Here is a 22,946-nt window from a genome sequence, read left to right as displayed (position 1 = left end):
ATCTGTACACCATAATAATAGTGAATGTGCGTGTCCGTGGGTGGGGCTGTGTCGGTGTGGTAATTTGTGTCGGTGTGGTCATTTGTGTGGCTACAGTGCCAGGGCTGAATTCTTGTCCCAGTCCGCCCCTGCACATAGGCATTGTAGCTCCACCCTCTTTTAAAAAGAGCACAGTCTCATTTGAATTTAAAGCAAGTCACCAAAATGGCGCAATTAGGATCAAAGCCAAAGTTTCAAAAAGGTTTAGAGCATTATTTGTGGGGTATTTTGAGCTGAAACATCTCTGATGTACCTAGAGGTTGTATGTGATGTATTTTACATCTCGAAAAAAGTGGCATAATTAGTCCCCTTAAATGATCAAACACCTATTTTTAAATGCATCTTCTGACTGGAACAGTGCATATTATAATGGCTAAATATATGCTATATAGACCATTTTGAGGGATGTAAACAAAACAATGGTCCTAACTCATTTCCTGTTTTACATTTTTAATTTCTATCGCTTCCGAGAATGCAAAAAGAGACACATTTTGATAAATAATGTTATGTTAGCTGTTTTAACATCAAGTAATGATTGAATTGCCTCTTGTTACAGTTATGAAATAGTTTGATAATAAGCAGGAAATGTTCATTGGCCAGTGACATCACCACATTGAAACAATTGCTATATTCTGTATGATGTCCAAAGAAACCCCGAAAGCTAACATGAAGTGTAACTGCATTATTGCATCTCCAGATGAAAACTGCCAGGATCGTCCCACCACCAACTGCTCTCTGGCTCTCAAGGTGAACCTCTGCTCTCACTGGTACTACAGCAAGGCCTGTTGCCATTCCTGCCGAAACCTTCGATCTTCCTAACTCTTCTCTCCTAATATCATCATCATGAGGATGAGGATCGCAGTGAGGGAATTCTGAATCAGTATTTGTTTCTATTCAAACTTTCTTATTACTAAAACGATGCCTACTTCACGACAATGTCCCGCCTTTGTGGGATACAGTAAGGAAATATTAAATTATTTGATTATTGCTCAGAGGATTGTATTGCATGTCATAAAAGTATTTATTATTACAAGTCAGGTTTTATGGGACTTTTATTATCTGGCAGTGGCAGAGGTGGATATACTGAATGTACAGTTAAAGTCAGAATTGTTAGCCCTCCTGTATATTTTTCCCCTGATTTCCGTTTAACGGATATAAACGTTTTTTCAGCGCATTTCTAAACATAATAATTTTAATAACTCATTTCTAACAACGGATTTCTTTTATGTTTGCCATGATGACAGCACATAATATTTGACTACTAGATATTTTTAAGACTAGTATTTAGCTTAAATGGACATTTAAAGGTTAATTAGGAAAGCTAGGGTAATTCCGCAAATCATTGTATAACTATGGATTGTTCTGTACACAATTAAAAACAAATATTGCTTAAGGGGGCTAATAATATTGACTGTAAAATGTCTTTTAAAATAATTAAAGAGTGCTTTTATTCTATCCAAAATAAAATAAATCAGACTTTCTTCAGAAGAAAAAATATTATAGGAAATACTGCGAAAAATTCCTTGCTCTGTTCAACACAATTTAGGAAATATTTAAAAAAGAAGTAAAGATTCACAGGAGGGCTAATCGTTTTGACTTCTGCTGTATACTGAATGTTACCTCTGGCTGAAGATTTTAGTACTGTACATCCAAACACAGGCTGAGCCTCGGGCCACTGCTGCTTCTCACGCTCTCTCCTCTGCTCTTTCATTCATTTAAAGGCGAGACACTGCTGGCGAAAACACAGTTTTTTTAATGCACCTGTCAAACTTGAGTTTTTGGCTTTTCTTAATGTGACTTTCACATTTAAAGTACACTTGGGGCCATTCACACAGAACATATTTTTCCATTTCATTGCAATTTTCCATTGTTTTCCCATGTAAACAAGTGCTTGAAGGACATGCATGAATGTTCAAGTATGAGTGAAATCAAAATTTGCAATGTTTATTTTGCTTGCTCACATTGTTATTCTTCTGGTGATCAATAAATTCGTGAATGTTAATCCAGTTAAAAAAGATGTTTGTTTTAGTAATCTTCAATCAAATTCTGACCATTTGCTTCCGTGTTTGGAATGGCGGTCTTTCTCTGTTGATGTCAGTCTGACAGATTCAGCAACAATATTTTTAACCAGGCCCCTCTTACCATTAGTTTGCTATGACAATGATCCACAAAATGATCCTTCTTAATATTTCATTTCAGTTAGAAGTACATCAGCACACTGAAATAAAAGACTCAATGACTTGTGGTTCTTTTGTAGCATGTTGCACATGAGCGCCATGTTTTTACACTCTTTAAAATTGCTGTATGTTTTTGACTCTTCTAAAGCATAAAAATACCTTTATGTTTACAGATGTTTAAGAAACATGCCAAGTGATCATACTTGTTTATCTGAAAAACAGTGTTGAAGTCAGATATTCTGCTTTGAACATGTGTTTTCCGTGTCGGAACACTATCTTGTTTATGGAGTTTTTAACCTGTCCAATGCCAGCTTACCCAATTATAATTCAGCACCCTGGGTTGCCTTGCTGGAAAACCCAAAACAATCTCACGACAATTCGTAACTTTTTTATTTAGTTGCTAATTCGTACGAATTCGTACATTTTAGTACAATTTGCTCATCCCCCTATGACGGTTGGGTTTAGGGGTGGGGTTAGGTGCCACGCCTCCTTTTTAAAATCGTACAATTTCCTACGACTGAACTCGTACGAAATTCATACGAATTAGCCACTAAACTGGCAAAACGTAAAATACTTACGTTTTCTCGTGAGATCAGCTGGAAAATCATGTTTCATTCATTCAGTCAGGAAGACTCTCAAAGCTTGTGTCCGTGACCAAAATGCGACCTCTGGTGGACAGTAGCAAACTCCGAAATAAGACACAGATAGAGTTCCACATGAGGTTATTAATTAGAAAATAAATATTACGAAAGTAAGCATTAAGGCCCGAGCACACCAAAATGTTTTTTGCTCGCTTTTTCCGTCGACGTTTAACGCTTCGTAACTAAATAAAGGCCGTTAATGTGATCGTGCACATCAATGCGCAAAACTCCAGACGCAAAAGCGTCATTTAAAAAAAAAAACGCCTCATGCTTGTTTTTTTTTTTTTGTTTGTTTGTTTTAACGCACCGCTTCAAAACCTTCTCCACTAATCAGATCGCCACTTTGGTTCGCCACTCTGCTTAGACCGGAAACGCATGCTTGTGCGACAAGTTTCACAGTTTGTTGCATTGTTTACATCAAGCTTGGTGAACTATTGCGATATCGCTTTGCTTGCCTGCCTGAGAACAATTGAGGATCAAAACTTGACCTCTCTGGACAGAAATTTAAAATATGGGCTAATCTCTCGCTTTTTTTAAATATCTAATTATCGAGGTGTACCTGAGGTGATCAGTTTATCCTGTTGTTCACTTGTGAGAAATAGAAGCCTTTTATAATATATCAAATCAAGCTGCTGGTTAGAGCAAAAAACTCCTTTTAATATGGAAAATATTCCTTCTATTGGATGCCGTTGCTTTTATTTAGAACACGACTTAAATCAGCCGTTAAGCTTGATAGTCAGGCACACTTCTGTTAGTGTCGCCAATCTGGCAACCTGCGCTTGTTTTGATCCAGGAATGCAATACCTTTAAACACTGGGTGTCAAACTTACATGTTGCTCCATTAATGTCAGTTTCAAAGCAGTAGACCAATCAGAAGAACTCTGAGGGAGGGCAAGCGATGCAAGCTTCTGTTTTTACAATAACAATCTGTTGATTTCAATTACAATTCGTAATTTTAAAGGCTGTTTTTTCTCGTTTAATGAGTGTTTTCTTCTGCACTGAGCCATAAATCTCCACTTCAGAAACACTTCTAAACATCAAACTTCAGATCAAATCCTCTCTGTAAAAACATTTAATTCTTGTCATTCTGTGTCATAAATACTGTAATAAAGGTCAGTTAAAAAAATAATAAAAAATAAAAAATAAAAACGTATTGGGATAGGACAATATCTGACTAAGATACAATTCTGAATTACTTCCAAATCTGAAATGTGAGCATTCAATATATAATGAATAGAGCTGTTAGCAATGCATATTACTAATCTAAAATCATGATTTGATATATTTACCATAGTAAATTTACAAAATGTTTTCATGGAAAAACATGATTTTTTTACACAATTTTTGGCATAAAAAAAAATCAATAATTTTGACAGTGTATTGTTGGCTATTCTTACAAATATACCCACCTGTGAAACATATGTTTTGTGGTCCATATATAAAAATAAATAAATACATACATAAATAAATGAATTGATTAATTAAACAAGACTTCATTTAGTTCTTAGATTTTTGGCCTAAATGTGTGAGCAGATGAATGCATATTTCATTCAATAATGATTTCATTTCATTTAATAATTTCATACTTAAATTTAACATTTTTGCAATTTTTAAAGTAACCAATCAACTACAGGATTATAGTTATGATGATTTTTTTTTTTTTATTCTATTCACCATCAGTGTCTTGTCTTAACTCTTGCTAGACATGGGCTTATGTTAATTTATTGGTTACAGCAGTAGTTTTATTGGCTTCTCTCATTCTATATCCATCCAATTTATTCATTTGTGTATCATTTTTTTATTTGAATCGACAATGAATCAGATTTTTTTCTTTGTCGTTGAGCGAGTCCTGACACTTGAACATGCTATGGTTGAAAATGTATCTGATTCATATACACAATAAACCTATTGTACTACCTTACCTCAAGTACAAAAAGCAATCAGATGTAAGTCGTTTGATATTCTTGATGTATAAAAAAAACGTTTGCGTACCTCAAAATATTATGAACAATAAATAGCATACTCCAAATGAATTTCGTGTTTTTATTTTTCTACTTTTTTTGGTTGCTCTAGGATTGGCCTGCTCAGGCACCAGATATGAACATTATTGAGCATGTTTGGGGTAAGATGAAGCAGGAGGCATTGAAGATGAATCCAAAGAATCTTGATGAACTCCGTGAGTCTTGCAGGAACGCTTTCTTTGCCATTTCAGATTACTTTATTAATAAGTGATTTGAGTCATTGCAGAGATGTATGGATGCAGTCCTTATAGGAGTCATACACAATATTCATTCTTTTTCCACTGCACCACGACTTTATATTCTATACTGTACATTGTTTCTGTTAACTGACAAGACTTTACTAATTTAATAATTAAAAATAAAGGCATAATCATATATTTTTTTGGTAAAATAATCGTAATCTAGAGGCCTTTGCCTTTCATGTAAGCCACTTCTGATACCAAATGATCAACTAGAAGTCAAGTTATTATTTGTTGTTTCTAAAACTTGGATAGGCGACAAGACGTGATGTCCATGTAGTGTTTACATTATATTTTAACTATATTTGAGTCATTTAAGTAAAGACTTTACCCAATGTGAGACCTGTTTTCAACATTCAGAATTTTTAAATACATTTTACATCATGACTTAATCGATTTAAGCTGCAGAAAGCCTGTTAGCTTTAGCATTGAGATTAGCACGCTATTAGCACAGACACACTTCGTCTCTAGTTTAATGCTTTTAATGGATCAACGTATGGATAGACCTTTTTTTCTGCACATGAACTGACGCCACCTGCTGGTCAGCAAACAGTGCAGTGAAATATTTTCATTTATAACACAAGAGCTCAAAATATGCTCATTAAACCCGCACACGGTACATAATAATATCAACAAGTATTGCGTTTATAACAGACAGATACTCTGGTGAGTTTTGGACAAATTGTGGCTGTACACACAAGGATGAGAACACAGAGGATTATAAAAACCTGCCAGTTCAATTCATCATACAAACAGACACACAAATTCACAATCCCACGTGTAAAAACCACTTGAGTCGGTGATATCATTTGACTTCCTAAACATACTGTACATCCACGGCATTTATATTCAAATCTAAACCAAAATAATGAATATTGTAGTAATCTATTCTTCGCTACAGCAGTAAATACATGTGAAAACAGATGTGAAATATTCAAATATTGAGTTCTCATGCCATTTAAAAAGCCCTATTAGTTTAATTAAAGTATGAATTTCTTAAATAAAAGTATTGAAAAATCAGACTCTGTTTAATATCCTCATATGAAATAATTTCCCGTATTGACTTTTCACACACGCATGTTTCCCAGAGATGGGTTGTGGCTGGAAGGGCATCTGCAGCATAAAAACGTGCTGGATAAGTTGGCGGTTTATTCCGATGTGACAACCCCGAATTACTAAAAGGACTTAGCCGAAAACAAAATGAATGAATGTATGAAGTTTTCACACGTTTACAAAATATTTTTTTTTATTTTGAGTCACACATTGCATTTTAGGATTAAAGAACAATCATAAAGCGACAGTTACATCCAATAATTTAAATACAGATAGTTCATTTTTGGGTTTACTATGCCTTTAATGTTCGATCATTCATTTTTCTTTGGAATAGTCTCTTTATTCATTAAGGGTCACCACAGCAGAATGAACCGCCAATTTATCCAGCATATATTTTACACAATGGATGCCCTTCTAGCTGCAACCCAGTACTTGCAAACACCCATACAAACTCATTCACACACATACACTACGGCCAATTTAGTTTATTCAATTCACCTATAGCGCGTGTCTTTGGACTGTGGGGGAAACCGGAGCACCCAGAGGAAACCCACTCCAACATGGGGAAACTGGTCCTGTCGGGACTTCTTGCTGAGAGGCGACAGTACTAAGCATTGAGCCACTGTGTCAAGGGTGCTTTCACACTTGGTTCAACTGTCTGGAACCCAAGTTCGATTGTCCCCCCTTGCCAACTTTTCGGCTGGCTTGTGTACACACCATATTTTTTTCCTTCTGAACCCCGGTATGCTAGCATCATCAAGCTGCTGTTGCTGTTGTGAAAGCCAAGGCACCAAAATAGAACCAAACGTTATTTGGTACGATTGCATTCAAATGAGAAGTGAACCGAACCAGAGTACGCGCGAACCAACAATATCGTTCACACTAGCTAAACGTATCGTACTTTACATCAAACAAACCTGGGTGTGGGCCAAAAGTGCTATTGTGAAAGCATCCCTAAAAGTGTGTGGAAAGTGTGAGTGGTGCCTCTTTCTCTCTATTTATGGGCACTTGCCGATAAATTCAAGTTCACAAAAGATGTGATATGTGATCAACCCATACAGCTTATGCCTAGTTCAGACTGCGTGATTTTAGCCCCGATTTTGGCTCGCCGACAGGTTTTGAGAAATCGCCGACAAATGGCTGAAATCACAGGCAAATTGCTGCTCATGCACGTGACTGACAATCATACAGTATGAACTTTCAAAGACGCGATCTGAGAGAATCACCGATGAGTCGCCGATGCCTGTGAGATATTTGGCATGCTGAATATCTGGAGCTGTCGGCGATTCAAATCATGCCGTGTGAATTGAGTTTTGACTGAAAATAACATCAGCGATCGCCTACAGACAATGAGAGAGCAGCTTTCACTTGTGTGTGCGTGTGTGTATACCTGCTGCAGGCCAGCGGGAGGCTGGGGGAGAAGTTAAAAGCGCTCTTTTTCGGTTTATTTGGACCCACGAAATGGAGGAAAAACTAGTGGAGGTTTGACAGGACTCAGGAACAACCGTGTCTGTTTGACGTTTCATACAGAAAGAAATTAGTTTATTATCAACGTTGGGGAGAAATGGCTAATTCCCTTTAAACCCAGGTGAGTAAACATGTACATGTTCTACCCCATTAAAGGCTTCTTTCCCATTATGTAGTTAATAACAAAAGATATACGACATGTTTTTGGCTGTGAGACGTAGTTTGGACGAAGTTGTCGGCGATTCTTCCAATAGTAAAGTCATGCAATGTGAAAGTCCCTGTCGCCGATCCATCTTGCAGTGTAAACAAAGCAGCGACTAAACGCTAGCCCAGATAGTCATGCAGTGTGAAAACATCTGTGACACGACAACTTTGAAAATCATGCAGTCTGAACTCGGCATTAAATTGGTGACCCCATACTGAACCATGGCGCTCAACGGAAATGAGGCCTAAAGGTCCACTATAGGTCATTAGGATAAAGTTTTGTACCCAAAATGAGGTATAACAAACAATAACTAAAGATACAAAATGGCACCCTTTAGTGATTTCTGTTTGTACCTTAAAAGGTAAAGTTTTGTACCTTATTTTTCTGAGCGTGTAGTACATAGTAGTAGCAGTAAGGGATAAGAGGCTGTGTTATTGCGGGCCCTTGATAATGTCTCTGGGGCTCCTCTAAATGTATGGGCCCTTAGAATCATCCTAACCCTAGCGGCGTCCCTGCTCCCGGCCAGTTAAAATTTAGAGTAAACCACAGATTCACAGGGGTTATTGCTTTCATAAAACTGTTATATCACAAACTAAAACAAAGTCAGTTTCTTTGGCTTAGATAGATCAGGCTTGTCCAAGCTCGGTCCTGGAGGGCCGGTGTCCTGCTGAGTTCAGCTCCAACTTGCTTCAACACACCTGCCGGAGGTTTCTTGTATATTTAATAAGAGCTTGATTTGTTGGATCAGGTGTGTTTGATTAGGGTTGGAGCTAAACTCTCCAGGACACCGGCCCTCCAGGACTGAGTGTTGACACCTCTGAGTTAAATGTGTTGGATGTAACTGTGCTAATAAATCAGTAAGTCATAAGAGGTTGTGGTTTACGTTTAAATTAAAGTGGCTAAGGGCTGTTGTTTATACCCTCTTGTTCATAATAAATTTCCGGTAAATCCTGAGATTTATTCATAATTGATTCATTCTTTTTCTTTTCGGCTTACTCCCTTTATTACTCAGGGGTCGCCACACTGGAATGAACAGCCAACTTAAGCTGCGGTTACACCGGGCTTTTCCTCCCATAGACTTCCATTTATAAGCACGCGAATGCGTCAGACCGGAAACGTGGGGTCATGCGTCAAGTTTCGCAGGTTGCTGCGGTGCAAAGTTAAAGCTTGGCATCACCTGACTGTGTGAGACCAATCGAGGATCAAAACATGACATCTCTGGACAGAAATTTAAAACATGGAGCAATCGCTCGCTTTTTAAAATGTCTAACAAGCTTGTTTAATCCCGCCCCTTTTCACAGCGCCATACGACAGAACTTCGCACACACAAACTCTAGTGTGACCGCAGCCAAAGAGCTTAGAATGACCAAGAGGTGACACTCAATAGAACGTTCCCTTGCAACAGCAGCGCCCAGCAACAACCCTGGATTCCGCCATTTTGGAGTGAAAGTAATCGCCGTCCATTGGATCTCATTACTTTTGCGATGGCAAGCAGCTGCTTTGTTTTTCATTTATCTATTTAAAAAGCGTATTAAAGCTGAGATACAACCTGAAAGACGACAATACAACACTTACTATCACAATCATCAGCACTTTTAATAGTTTATTTTACAGACATATAATATGCTGTTGATCTATTGGAGTTTTCATTCCAAAATGGCCGCCGCGCCCTCTAGTGGCTGTTTTCCAAATTACACTAGAGTGTCGCCTTTTGGTCATTCTAAGCTCTTTGCCGCAGCTTTATCCAGCAAATATTTTACGCAGCGGATGCCCTTCAAGCTGCAACCCATCACTCTGAAACACCCATACACTCTCATTCACACACATACACACAATTTAGCCCACCCAATTCACCTACAGCGGATGTCTTTGGACTTGTGGGAGAAACCAGAACACCCGAACTCCACACAGAAATGTCAACTGACCCAGCCGAGGCTCGAACCGGCAACCTTCTTGTTGTGAGGCAATGGTGCTACCCACTTCACCACCGCGCCGCCCATCATAGGATTTATTGCTTTTATAAAATAACTATATCACAATCTAAAACAAAGCAAATCAAACCATTTCTTTGGCTCAGTGCTGCTAATCAGATAGTTGCCAAGGAACTGGTTTACATAGGTGCTTGTAGAGTGTTTAAAACAGCTTTGAACATGAATCAACCAATAAGAATCAAAGACCAAAATGGGTGTTCAAACAATACAGGGGTGTTCAACCCTGTTCCTGGAGATCTACCTTCCTTCAGAGTTCAGCTTCAACCTTGAGCAAACACGCCGTTCTTCAATTACTCGAATTAATCTTCAATTACTCAGAATTCAGATCCTACTTCGTTGGTTTAGTTGTGTTTGTTCAGGGTAGATCTCCAGGAACAGGGTTGAGCACCCCTGGTGTAGTACATGAATATCTGCCTGACAGGTCAAGCGAGTGGATGTGCTGGATGTAATAAAACAAAGCAGCATAACGAATGTGAAGCACACAACCCTGAAGCGGCTACACATCTGTGCTGACGCTGTGAGGGGTCAACACCTCCTGCATGGTGAGCGAGCGGAGCAGGTTGAGTTTGTGGAGGCTCGGCGTGTCCATGGGCAGCTCCAGCTCCTCCTGCTGCAGAGTCCTGTAGCTGATCCGGCCTCCTCCGTTTCGCAGACTCTCCTGCGGGCTCATGTAAAGCGGCAGGTACCCCGAGCAGGACGGGCAGAACGTGTAGGAGCGGGGCGTCTTGTAGGGCGTTCTGGGGTTGTATGGAGGAAAGCTGAGCGGTCCGTTGGCCTCAAAGGGCTCTGCAGTCATTAGCAGCTGACTGGAAGAGGCGTATTGGGGGAAGTGTTGGAGACTCAGTGGACTCTCTGGTAGACTCAGGTGGCGCAGCGGAGTTGGAGATGACTTGGCAATGTTGGCCTCCTCCTCATCCTCCTCCTCCTCCAACTCGTCTCTTCTACAGCAGTAGTACTAATATGCAGAGTGACAACAGGGCACAATTGTTATGGAAGATGAGAATGGGGAGTTTGGACATTTTTTTATTATTAAGTAGGTGGTAAATATTATGTGACTCGAGGTCTGCTGCATAAGGCCAATGGGCTATATGCTCAGCTAGTGTTTTACAGCCGAGGATAAACTTCCGGTGAAAGGTTAATGTGACTCTTTTTAATTTCACACGGTTCCTTTTACAGCATTGATGTTGTAGTGTAATCAAAATACCAACCCAGGCTCAATCTGATAATGTACCCCATATACATTTCTGGAGAGCGCCAAATACGTCCCAGGAGCTACGTTTTTTTGTGCAGTTTTTGTGAATCCACTTGAGGCCGATGTGTATGGTTTTTGAAATCTCAAATTTCTCTTGCAAATGCTAATCGCGCCTGTTGTTCTCTGCTGTCGACTGACTGACTGATTGACCGATCGACTGACCCACCCTCCTCCCTCCCTAAACCCAACCAATAGTATTTTAAAAGTCCCGACTGACCCAAAAAATAACAAAATAAATAATTAATTTTAAATAAAATAATTATAAGAAAAAAATAAAATTTAAATAAATGAATGAATATAAATTTTAATAAATTAAAATAAATAAATTAAATGTAAATAAATGAAAATATTTTTTTTTTAAAAATGTATTTCATAAAATAAATGAATTTACAATAAATTAATTACATTTTTTTAAATAAATAAATAAAATTAAAATAAATCAATAAAATTAATAATCATTAAATGAATGAATAAATAAATAGTATTTGTCTAATATAAATGTAAGTTACATAATAGCTAAGTATTTCCCTTTTACAGTGAAGAAATGTATTCAAGGGCTGCTGAACCTTTTGATCAACTATATAACAAAATTGTTTGGTATTTTTTTATTTTGTATTTTTCATTTTGAATTTTTTTCTCAGTGTAGGGCGCTTGCGGAATTCTTTTTTAACTATTAAGTGCATCTGGAATGCACGAGTTTGGCGCTCCATCTATGCAAGCCGCGCACCTCCATTGGAAATAACCAACTTGTGCATGCAAAAGATTCGATATGTGACAGGCCCTTAGTTAATAGCCTCAGCCATAGTTAATCTAGTGTGCATGGTGTACAGTACAAGCTCGGAACTTCAAACAAGCACTCAGTTGGCATCACTTTAAGAGGCAGCAGTTTGGTTCCATGCAGAAACACGGTGTTGAGAATCCTTCATGATTAATTAACCGTGACAAATTAAATCGCGGTTAATAGTGAAAACGGTTAATCGTTGCATCCCTAGTAAAAACCTCAGCAGATATTCTGACTCTGATTGGCTGTTGTTATTTTCCTCTCTCGTCTCGACTGTCACCAGTGTTTATTTTCAGCTGTGGTTTCACCTTCGGGCTGCTCCAGCCAATAGCAGAACAGCAACTACTTGAGAGGTGGGGCTAAAGATAGTAAGGTAGCATCTTATTGGTCAAATTTAGATAAAAATTGCATTAAATACTGTAAGTGTCATTTATCACACATCTCTGCGACACGTACATTGCATATACTATTATAGTGATAATGATAATTCAGCGATATATTGTGCAGCCCTATTCCATTCCGTGTGTAATTTTTGCTCCAAATTAGAGTTTTTTTTTAAGCATTTTTGAGTCGAAACCTTTGCTAATATATTGTTTGAGCTGTTTGTGATCCTACATTATTCAAATAAATTTCATTTATAGAAAGATATGTTCTTTAAGTTGCCTTCTCAAGTTTGCACTGTATCAGCAGTGTTTATTTTATTTATGTGTTTAAATATATTATATTTCTGATGATATCTCTTAATCTTCCACATGGAATATAATTGTGCTGACTCTCTCACAAGAACTGGCTGAAACTGACTCTGTCATGTGTTGTGTGATTGGCTGTTTGCTGCAGTCATGTGTCATGTGATTGGCTGCATGTGTTACACTTTCATGCGCACTCAGTTAATCACTAATCCTGGGTTAAACCCAAAGTTAACAGAGAACATTTATATCAAGCATTGTAAAACAACCTGATCTTAACTGGTTTACATTTCTTTGGATTTGTAAACCCGAAACATACTCTGCAACCTAGAGTTTTGATCAAATAGTTTCATTCAACTGGGCTAAAGTGTTTTCAGCAGCTCTACTAATGATCAAGCAGTAGAGGTTTACCTGCAGCCTACAGTAACATAGAACTGTGACGATGGTCAGCAAGATGACTGCTGCTAAAATTCCACCTGTGATGACCACTGTGCCGGCTGTCATTCGAAATCCTCTCCATCAACAAACTGGGCATGAAGGAAAACAGAGATACAAAAAAAAAAAAAAATGATGACAAAAACAAAAACAAAACTGGCTGGTATACAGTATAAACAGTGCCTAGATAAGCTACTGACAGGGTTATTATAGCAAATTAAAGCTAAAACTGAAATGAATAAACAAACATCAATTTATTTAATATTTCTAAATATAATTAATACACTTCAAATTCCTAAAATCCAGCAATGTTATTAATAAAATTAATGTAATTCAAACTTTTATAATTCAGCTATGATACATTACGTTTATTAATGTTTATTTATTATCTGTTTATTCATTCATTCATTCATTTTCTAGTCGGCTTAGTCCCTTTATTAATCCGGGGTCGCCATAGCGGAATGAACCACCAACTTATCCAGCAAGTTTTTACGCAGCGGATGCCCTTCCAGCCGCAACCCATCTCTGGGAAACATCCACACAAACATTCACACACACACACTATCGACAATTTAGCCTACCCAATTCACCTGTACCGCATGTCTTTGGACTGTGGGGGAAACCGGAGTACCCGGAGGAAACCCACGCGAAGGCAAGGAGAACATGCAAACTCCACACAGAAACGCCAACTTAGGCGAGGTTCGAACCAGCGGCCTTCTTGCTGTGAGGCGACAGCACTACCTACTGCGCCACTGCCTCGCCTTATCTGTTTATTAATTAATTTAATTAATGCAATTCAAATTGGAAGCAAATAAATGCATTATTATTATTTATCTATTAACATAATTAATGCAGTCCAGATAAGTTCAGCAAGGATGTTTTACATTTATTAAAATGTTAACATTACTAATATGATGAATGTAATTAAACAAAAAATTAAGTAAAAATGCATTAAACATGATTAAATGTATATATTAATATGATAAATGCTTTTTAAATTATTGTAATTCAGCAATGATGTTTTAAATGTATTTATATTTATTTAACATTAATTCATTCATTTACATTGCTCATATTTAAAAAAACATTTATCAAAATATAAAAAAAAACATTTATCATATATATTTACACAATTGATACATAAAATGTATATATTAATATAATGAATGCAATTCAATTAATATAATTCAGCGATTATGCTTTACATTTATAATTATGTATTTAACATTTATTTATTCATAGAATTAATGCAGTTCACATTTAAATATTTCATCAAGGACACATATTTAACATGCTTTAATGCAATTAAAACACATTAAAATGGTGTAACTTAGTAAGGATGCATACATTTTATGAATATCATTATGCAAATTAGTATAATGCATTAATTACAAACATTACTGTTTATTTGCAAATAAATATAAAAGTTAACGTCATTTTTAATTTTGAGATCAATTACTCATTTTCAGAACTTTAATTTTAGGTGGACTAGCCCTTTAACATTTGTTTTTCTAGCTTTTTCCATTTCATCAAATAAAGTTTGACTCCCTCAAAAACATAATACATTAGACAGTATCTTTAAAAAAAGCATTCATTCATTTTCTTTTTAGCTTAGTCCCTTTATTAATCTGAGGTCACCACAGCGGAATGAACCGCCAACTTATCCAGCATATGTTTTACGCAGCGGATGCCCTTTCAGCTGCATCCCATCTCTGGGAAACATCCATACTTTCATTCACTACGGACAATTACGCCTACCCAATTTACCTGTACCGCATGTCTTTGGACAGTGGGGGAAACCGGAGCACTCGGAGGAAACCCACGCGAACACAGGGAGAACATGCAAACTCCACACAGAAATGAAAACTGACCCAGCTGAGGCTCGAACCAGCGACCTTCTTGCTGTGAGGCGACAGCACTACCTACTGCGCCACTGCGTCATTTAAAAATAATATATTTATTTAATAAATATTGTCTCATATCTACACACATATCGTATTTAAAAAGAAATAATCTCACAATGACCAAATATCATGGCATACATTGGGTTTAGTACACCTTATGATGATAAATATATTAATTGGTAACTAACTACATGTACATCTGATGTCTATTTACACACATTTGATAATAAATTTGGCAATTATAGAACAATATCCAAATACATGCCACAGCGGTGGAATAATAAACTGAATAATGATGCATTAAATGGATCTCCAAAAATAGCACATTTGCACAACAGACTGTCTAAAGTATTGGTAATAGATTAACACAAACATGCTCAGGTTATTTGCTTATAATTAGACCACAAATCAGTCAAATCAGTGTTGTTTACTGTCAAATATTCATGTCTCCGTGAAATGCTAATGAAGATGCTAATGAAGATGACTAGACGCAAGTGAATCAGAATGAGCCCCTCAATCAGACTTTTAGATTTTGTGATGACAGTATTTGAGCTCAAACCTCCGGCCAAAGACTCATTCAAACCCAATAAATAGTCAAGATTTACAAATCACTGGCTTTATTAAAATCTAAATCTCAGGTGCTTTTTTTAACCATACTTTTTACCAACTTTTAACCATATACACAAAAAGAGATCTCCAGAGTCTAACAATAATATCAACTTTATATCATTAACTTAAATAGATAAAATCAATGGGTTTATATTTAACCAGATACATGTTTAAGTGTATTAAAACTACCAAATTTATCTAAATCAATAGGCTAGCTTTGCTCAATTCATTTAGGCTACCGTTTTTAAAGTGTTTTAATGTCAACTAAATACTTTTTGGTAAATGAATACCCACATTAAAGAAATACTACAGTAATTAAAGTAAATAGATAATCTATTTTGTTTTTCAATCATAGTAAAGTACTTAAATGAACAGCTTGTGGTCATTTATAGTTACTTTGGTAATATAAACAATTGTACGTTTCCTACAATAGGCTATAATACTCCACTGTAGTGCAGTATTAGTTCATTTAGACAGTTGTAATACGTACAAACTGTAGCATTCATTTAAAATAGCTGTAAATATTATCTTATATACATATCACTTTACCGTACACAAATACTATCGTTTTTACTATAAATTACTATAGTAATTTTATCTGGGTAATCTCAAAAGGAGTTTTATAGTTTTCTGTGCATCAACAGCACTTAACTGATAACATAATGAGAATAATAATGCTATTATTACCGTTTTTATCAGGTTTAACCAGCATGAACTAGAAGGAGGTTATGAATACTCACATTACGGTATGTACAGAGCATGACACTTGTCCAACGCATCCGGCGATTTTCCCCACAGACTCACTTTTACGAGGTCAAATCTCCAGACGAAATGAAGGTCTTATAATGACAGACAAATAAACCCATCGGTGAAGAAAAAGGGGAAGAGAAGAGTTGAAGTTGAGGAGCACTGAGAGCTGTGAGGAGAAGAACAAGAGGAAGAGTTTCCGCTGGAGTCACGCACATCCTACATCTCAGAGACCAACCGCTCCCACTGATCATCACAAGACCATTCACTCCACTCATACCAAACCCTTATAAACACTGGTAGGTATTTTATATGGTAAAATGGAGCTTTCAGGGGTAACATTGAACCTTTTTAAAACTTTTTAGCTGAAGTTTCTGAGCTAGCATTCTTTTTACAGTGCTTTTCAGAGATATCCAGTCATTCATTTGTAGTTTTGTCTAATGATTTTAAAATGGCAGCGCTTTTCAGACTCCCGAAAATAAACAAGGTTATTCTGCAGACATAAACAAACAATCACACGAAAAAAAAACATGGTGGTTATTGTAATGCTAGTTAAACCACAAGCTAACTGTGGATTAGCAACACTAACCGTTTAACCAGGGTGCGAATTAAGTTATAAATTGACGGGTTTGAGGGTTATTTACTTAACTGTTATTTATTTTTATTCAAGAATAGACATATGTACAAGCACAACCAGGAGATCAATATAAGAGAGATACAAAAGAGGGAAAATACAAGCTACGTTAGCTGCAAAAAGAAAAAAGACTAACGAAACAAAGAAAGGGATGAGTAAATCACAAATGTAGAAAAATGTTTGATAGTAAATTAAGAGCAATACAGGCAGTGGTGTAAAGCAGTGGTTCCCAACCTTTTTCTTTGGGGCCCCCCCCATAAACATATACAAACATTGGAGCCCCCCCACCATATAAATACACACGCACGCACGCACACACATATGTACTGTGTATGTATATATATATATATATATGTGTGTGTGTGTGTGTGTGTGTGTGTGTATATATATATATATATATATATATATATATATATATATATATATATATATATATATATATGTATGTGTGTGTGTGTTTGTGTAATATTAATAAATAGTAATATGTATAGAAAATATTAATTAATCAGTTTTAACTTGTCTTGGCCTTCAATAAAACCAAAATTTAGGTAGGCTTTGTCATACTGTCTAATCTTTATCTTCGCCTCTGAAGAATCACAGCATTTATTAATTATTTTCACTATTATGTTGGAATTTTAAGCATGTGTTTAGATTATTTTTTATTTTTTGGGCTGCTCGATTTTGGGAAAAATCATAATCACGATTATTTTGGTCATAATTGTAATCACGATTATTCAAAACCATTGCCAGTTAAAGTCAAAATTATTAGCGCTCCTGAGATTTTTTTTATTTTATAAATATTTCCCAAATTATTTTTAACAGAGCAAGGAATTTTAACAGTATTTCCTATAATATTTTTTCTTCTATTTGTTTTATTTTAGCTAGAATAAAGACAGGTTTAAAAAGGTCTATTTTGAAACCAATTTAAGGTCAATATTATTAGCTCCCTTAAGCAATATATATTTTTGATTGTCTGCAGAATAAACTGCCGTTATAATGACTTGCCTTATTACCCTAATTAAGCCTTTGAACTGCACTTTAATCTGAATGCTTGTATTTTGAAAAATATCTAGTAAAATATTATGTGCTGTCATTATAGCAAAGACAAAAAGAAATCAGTAATTAGAAATGAGATATCAAAACTATTATGTTCAGAAATAAGTTAATAAAATATTCTTTCCATGAAACAGAAATTGGGCAGGAAAAAGTTTGCTAATATTCAAGAGGGCTAATAATTCTGACTTCAACTGTATACATACAGTTATTTTCCACCCTGCAATGGAAAGAGAAATAAATACAATAGAATAAAAATATTAAACAAACTGTGCTTTAAGCATCTTCACTGTAAGAAAAACACTTTAGCTACAGCAGTCCTTCAGTCAAGAGCAGCGAGGGTTTTCTCGTCATGTTCGTTTAATAATGTTAAAAACAGGCGGCAGAAGGATTATAGCGCGCTGTCTCTTTAATGGTTTCTCTTTCACGTCTTTTGATCCTCAACTCGTTTGTTTATTACACAAATGAGGGTTAATGTAAATAATCACTAAACACCGCGTTTTGACACCTACTTGACCATTAAAGCGTTCACGTTAAGATGACTTTAGATGTCTGCGCTCCTCTGCTCGTCTCAGTGTGTGAATGAGAGTGAATACTGACCGGCCGCATACTTCTGACTGATCGTGCTGCACACACACATAAGCTCTTTCGCGCTTTTAAGAGCAACACGTGTACAACTGTGGCGAAATATGATGCAATAATCATTTATCTCGATAAATGCTTTTTTATAATCGTTTGAAACCGAAATCTAAATCGGATTTTCGATTAATTGCAAAGCCCTTTATAATAGTGGACCGTTTTATGCCTTTTTCTACCTCAATACTTATCCTCTCCCGCGCCCCCCCTGTGAACTCTGGCGCCCCCCTTAGGGGGGCGCGGACCCCAGGTTGGGAACCACTGGTGTAAAGTAACTAATTACAAATACTCAAACTACTGTAATTGAGTAGTTTTTCTCAGGAATTGTAATTTACTAAGTAGTTTTATAAATGTGCACTTTTACTTACCCTTGAGAACATTTATAGTGCTGTAATGGTACTTTTACTCCACTACTTTTCTTCAACCTGCAGTCACCACTTTATTTTTTCTTGTCTATGAGGATTAGAAAAATCAGTCCTGTGATTCCTGTCCAATCAGATCGCACATAGAAGGTAAATCGCATTATAATGAACTACCTCAAGCTACGGGCGGTTTATAAATGTAGCAAACTGCTTGGAAGCATTCAAAGTGTCCAAGAAGATGTCCAAAATCTTTACACACATTGACCCAGAGACTGTTTAGATCAGGGGTCTCAAACTCGCGGCCCGCGGGCCATTTGCGGCCCTCAGTGCAATATTTTGTGGCCCGCGCCGACCGCTGTATACTCTGACAGCTCCTATTAGATTCTATCCGTACACAGCGGTCACTGGCATTCCCCGCCCGCCGTGTAAACAAAGGGGCGGGGATGCCGATGACGTTACCACGCACCCCGCCCCTTTGTTAGACGCTGTGACGGGTGGGAAGTGTAAGGAGGGAACTCGCGCCGGCCAGAACCAAGGTAAGCTGTTCCCGCCCCTGCCTGCCACTTAGCTACCTATCTGCAGCCTGCCACCTACCTAGCTACAGCCTGCATCTTATATATATTATAGGTAGATACAGACTGGTACAGACTGATGTGACTGGAGTGGGGTGGGGGTGTTTTATTTATACATATATACGCCTTTTTTTTAGGTGAGGGCAGGCACGTGCACACATAGGGCTCAACCTGTGCAGTGCACATGCCCTTTTTAGTCTTGGATAGAAAGTGCGCTTCCAAAATGATCAAAAGTGCCCCCGCGACGCGGCACACCTTCGGTCCCGCCCTTCAGTAGGCGCGCGACAACACCGCTCTTGAGTACGCGCGCGACAACACCGCTCTTGAGTACGCGCGCGACAACACAGCTGATCAGCACGCGCGCGACAACACAGCTGATCAGCACGCGCGCGATAACACCGCTCTTCAGTACGCGTGCGATAACACCGCTCTTCAGTACGCGTGCATCCACTCTGCAGATCTGCACCAATTCCCCCCCCCCCCACTTTTGAGTGAGTTCCCCCAAGCCATACTGAGGGTCTCAACTGCTTAAAGCCAAATGTGGTTCAGATTCAGATTTGTGAGAAGAAGCGCTGTCAAGTCTCTGGCAGCAAGAAGTAGGCAAAAGACGCCATGTTCAGAAGAACTGTTCATAATCTTCACTCAATGTTCTATTAATGTTCAGGACACTTCATGTTCAGAAGAAATAATTAAAACTGTTAATAATGACATTTGAGGACTTTTTTTTGTGAAATCCCTTATGCGGCCCAGCCTCACCCAGACTTTGCCTCCTGCGGCCCCCAGGTAAATTGAGTTTGAGACCCCTGGTTTAGATGCATGTCACTGATAAGAAGATGGTGGATGTTTACTGTATGATGACCAAAACGGCCGTAAACACCCAGCAGGCACAAGATGTCAACATAAAGTCAGATAGATGTTGTACCCTAATGTCATGTTGATGTCGCAGTTTGTTTGGATATAAAAAACGATTTCACGTCAGAACTTAATGTCAGGCCTACGTCAATGTTCAACTTCCAACCTAAAATCAACCAAAAATCAATGTCTAATAATGTCACAGCTTGATGTTGTGTGGACGTTACCACTATGACGTCTATCAGACGTTGGATTTTGGTTGCCATACCTGCCAAATAAATCTCAATATCTGACATCAATATGACATTGGTTTAAGATATTAACTTGACGTTGGATTTTGGTGACTTTCTAACAACCTAAAATCGGCCAAATATCAACATCATTTGACTTCGTTTTGGACATCAAAATAACGTGTTCCATAGACGCTGACTAGACATTGAATTTTGATAACCTGACATAAAAAATAAATAAATCTCACTTAATATTTACATCCTATGATATTGTATGCCTCCTAGGCAATTACGTTTACACACATCGACAAATTAGATGTAAATGCATCAGCTTTTTTTTCAGCATAATACTCACTTCTCGCTACTCTTGAGTACTTTTAAAAGGGCTACTTTTTACTCATACTTTAACTAATATTTACAACAATTACTTTTACTCTACTTGCACGACATAAGTAATGGTACTTTTATATAAGTATGATTTTTCAGTACTCTTTACACCACTGATTAAAGGAAAGCTATCTAACTTAAGTCAGAGTCAAAAGACAACAGTTCTTCTTATTATATCAAGAATCTGGCAATTTTTTTGTTGTTACACATACGGAAAGATTTGAGCAGTGAGTCAATAGACATCAGAAGACTTCAATCTGAAAATGTTGAAAAGAAAGGCTTGAAGCTATGCATTTTTGTTCCAACCAAGATAAAAAAAAACTAAAGATAAATTCTTTAGAAGTATGTGCAGATTCTGAGTAATAACATAATTTATTTTAAACTAAAAGATTTTGCAAAGGTAGGAGTGTTTAAATAATGATACTGGTCAAACCAAAATTTCTGAACAAGTTCACACATACAAAGAAAATGTAATAAAGTTTCATCAACCTTATTACAAAATGTATAAGTACTCAATATCAACATATTTGGAAACAAATGATATAGCCGGATATATTTTATGCATTATTTTAAAGTGGATTTCTTTGTTGTATTAGGAAGAAAATACTTATGAGGCGACAACCAAGCTTTTTTTCCAGTCTATTTATTAATTAATGCAACCCAATCTTGGGGGGTCAACATTTTGGGTAATGTTCGTTTGTGTAATACTTTATTTAAATTATATAAATCTAATTTATTAATAAAATTTATTTAAACTTTCTGTGTTTTTAGGGACACTTAGGGCTCTACAAAACGCAGGGCGCAAACGCTTTCAGGGCGTGTCAGAATCAACTTTTGCTAATTTAAGGATGGAAAAAAATTGCTTTGCACAGTGGCGCATGCTCTAAAAGGGTTGAGTTTGTTAGCTTAATGAGTTATAGGTGAGTTTTGAGAATAAACCAATCAGAGTCTCATCTCCCATTCCCATTAAGAGCCAGTTGCGTCACGCCATAAGCGCATTTGCTATTTACATGACGTAAAGTAAGTCTAAGTGGAAAAACTGAACATTTCACTAGCAAGAAAACTGTTAATCTACCGCGCGAGAATGAGAGATAGCTCATTTCATAATCTAGTTTCACTTTCGCTCTCGTGGATAGGGAAACCTTGTACGCACAACATTCTGGTCAATTACCCTCCACCGCGGTGACTGAAGCTCTGCACAAGACTTTTGGCCAGCGGAGATATTAAAAGAGTCTGGTTCTCTCAAGGTTTTTTTTCTTCACTCCCATCAGGTGAAGTTTTTTTTCCCTCTCCGCTGTCGCCACTGGCTCGCATGATTCAGGATTGGTAGAGCTACGCTTCAATGAATATGCTCTTCGGTGTTTGAACTCTCAGTAATGATTAAATATCACTGAACTGAGCTAAACTGAACTGAACTGAACTTAAACACTAAAAACTGAACTACACTGTTCCAGTTACTATGACCATTTATGTGAAGCTGCTTTGACACAATCTACATTGTAAAAGCGCTATACAAATAAAGCTGAATTGAATTGAACATTCTAAATTCAGTTCTAATTTCCAGAAAATGAATAAATGAACAATAATAACGAAGTGTGGTCAAAAACCTGAGTTATATCCTAATACAAATGCTGTGCCCCATATGGTCTAAAACCTGACAGGTGGACAAATCTAAGCTTGTTTTTAATAAAGCAAATATAAATATGAATATAATAAATAACACTGTAAATAAATAAAATGCGTAGTCTAACTGTAACATCTTTACCTCAAACTGCTATTATTGAGACTGTAAAGAGTTGTCTTGAAAACTAAATATTATATATAACAGTTTATTCATTTTTATAAGTCGCAAGTGATTTAAAAACTAAATTATATAGCATAATGAACACACAATGTCCTTCTTCATTCTGTCAAATGGGAACACACACAGACACAGGCAAACATTCACTGTGAGTTTTAGTCCCACTTTAAAC

At 37.0% G+C, this 22,946-nt stretch overlaps 3 protein-coding genes across 8 annotated transcripts in view; 2 read left to right on the top strand and 1 right to left on the bottom strand.

Moving 5' to 3' along the window:
- Positions 1-2,593, top strand: part of adamtsl2 (ADAMTS like 2) — a 47,052-nt gene extending 44,459 nt beyond the window's left edge. For 2 of the 3 annotated variants that reach the window (XM_087251065.1, XM_087251064.1), the window contains exon 19: positions 737-2,054. In XM_087251065.1, coding sequence (XP_087107191.1) covers positions 737-858 — 122 coding nt within the window. In that variant the 3' untranslated portion in view covers positions 859-2,054. 3 annotated transcript variants of the gene reach the window in all.
- A 2,990-nt stretch (positions 2,594-5,583) lies between these two features.
- LOC794939 (protein FAM163B) lies at positions 5,584-16,441 on the bottom strand. Of its 3 annotated transcripts, none has more exons than XR_015492052.1 (4): positions 16,241-16,441; positions 12,964-13,079; positions 10,222-10,788; positions 9,755-10,056 (listed from the first exon to the last, which is right to left on the bottom strand). XR_015492052.1 is itself a non-coding variant. In XM_087254651.1 (3 exons), the coding sequence occupies exons 2-3, from the start codon at positions 13,054-13,056 to the stop codon at positions 10,330-10,332; spliced, it is 552 nt and encodes a 183-aa protein (XP_087110777.1). In that variant the 5' UTR covers positions 13,057-13,079; positions 16,241-16,441; the 3' UTR covers positions 5,584-10,329. The 3 variants fall into 3 exon arrangements, 1 of the variants encoding a protein (XP_087110777.1); XR_015492053.1 differs by having other exon boundaries at positions 10,236-10,788; XM_087254651.1 differs by having other exon boundaries at positions 5,584-10,788.
- notch1b (notch receptor 1b) overlaps positions 16,235-22,946 on the top strand; it is a 185,819-nt gene continuing 179,107 nt past the window's right edge. Inside the window, exon 1 of one of the 2 annotated variants that reach the window (XM_087252914.1) lies at positions 16,235-16,546. The gene's annotated coding sequence lies outside the window, so the exon portion shown is untranslated. The remainder of the gene's footprint in view (positions 16,547-22,946) is intronic. The other variant, XM_087252915.1, reaches the window with a different exon arrangement.

Source organism: Danio rerio, chromosome 5, assembly GCF_052040795.2.
Source record: "Danio rerio strain M-AB ecotype USA chromosome 5, GRCz13ab, whole genome shotgun sequence".
Lineage (NCBI taxonomy): Eukaryota > Metazoa > Chordata > Actinopteri > Cypriniformes > Danionidae > Danio > Danio rerio.
The sequence above is the reverse complement of the archived record's forward strand: the minus strand, read 5'-3'. Positions and strand labels throughout refer to the sequence as shown.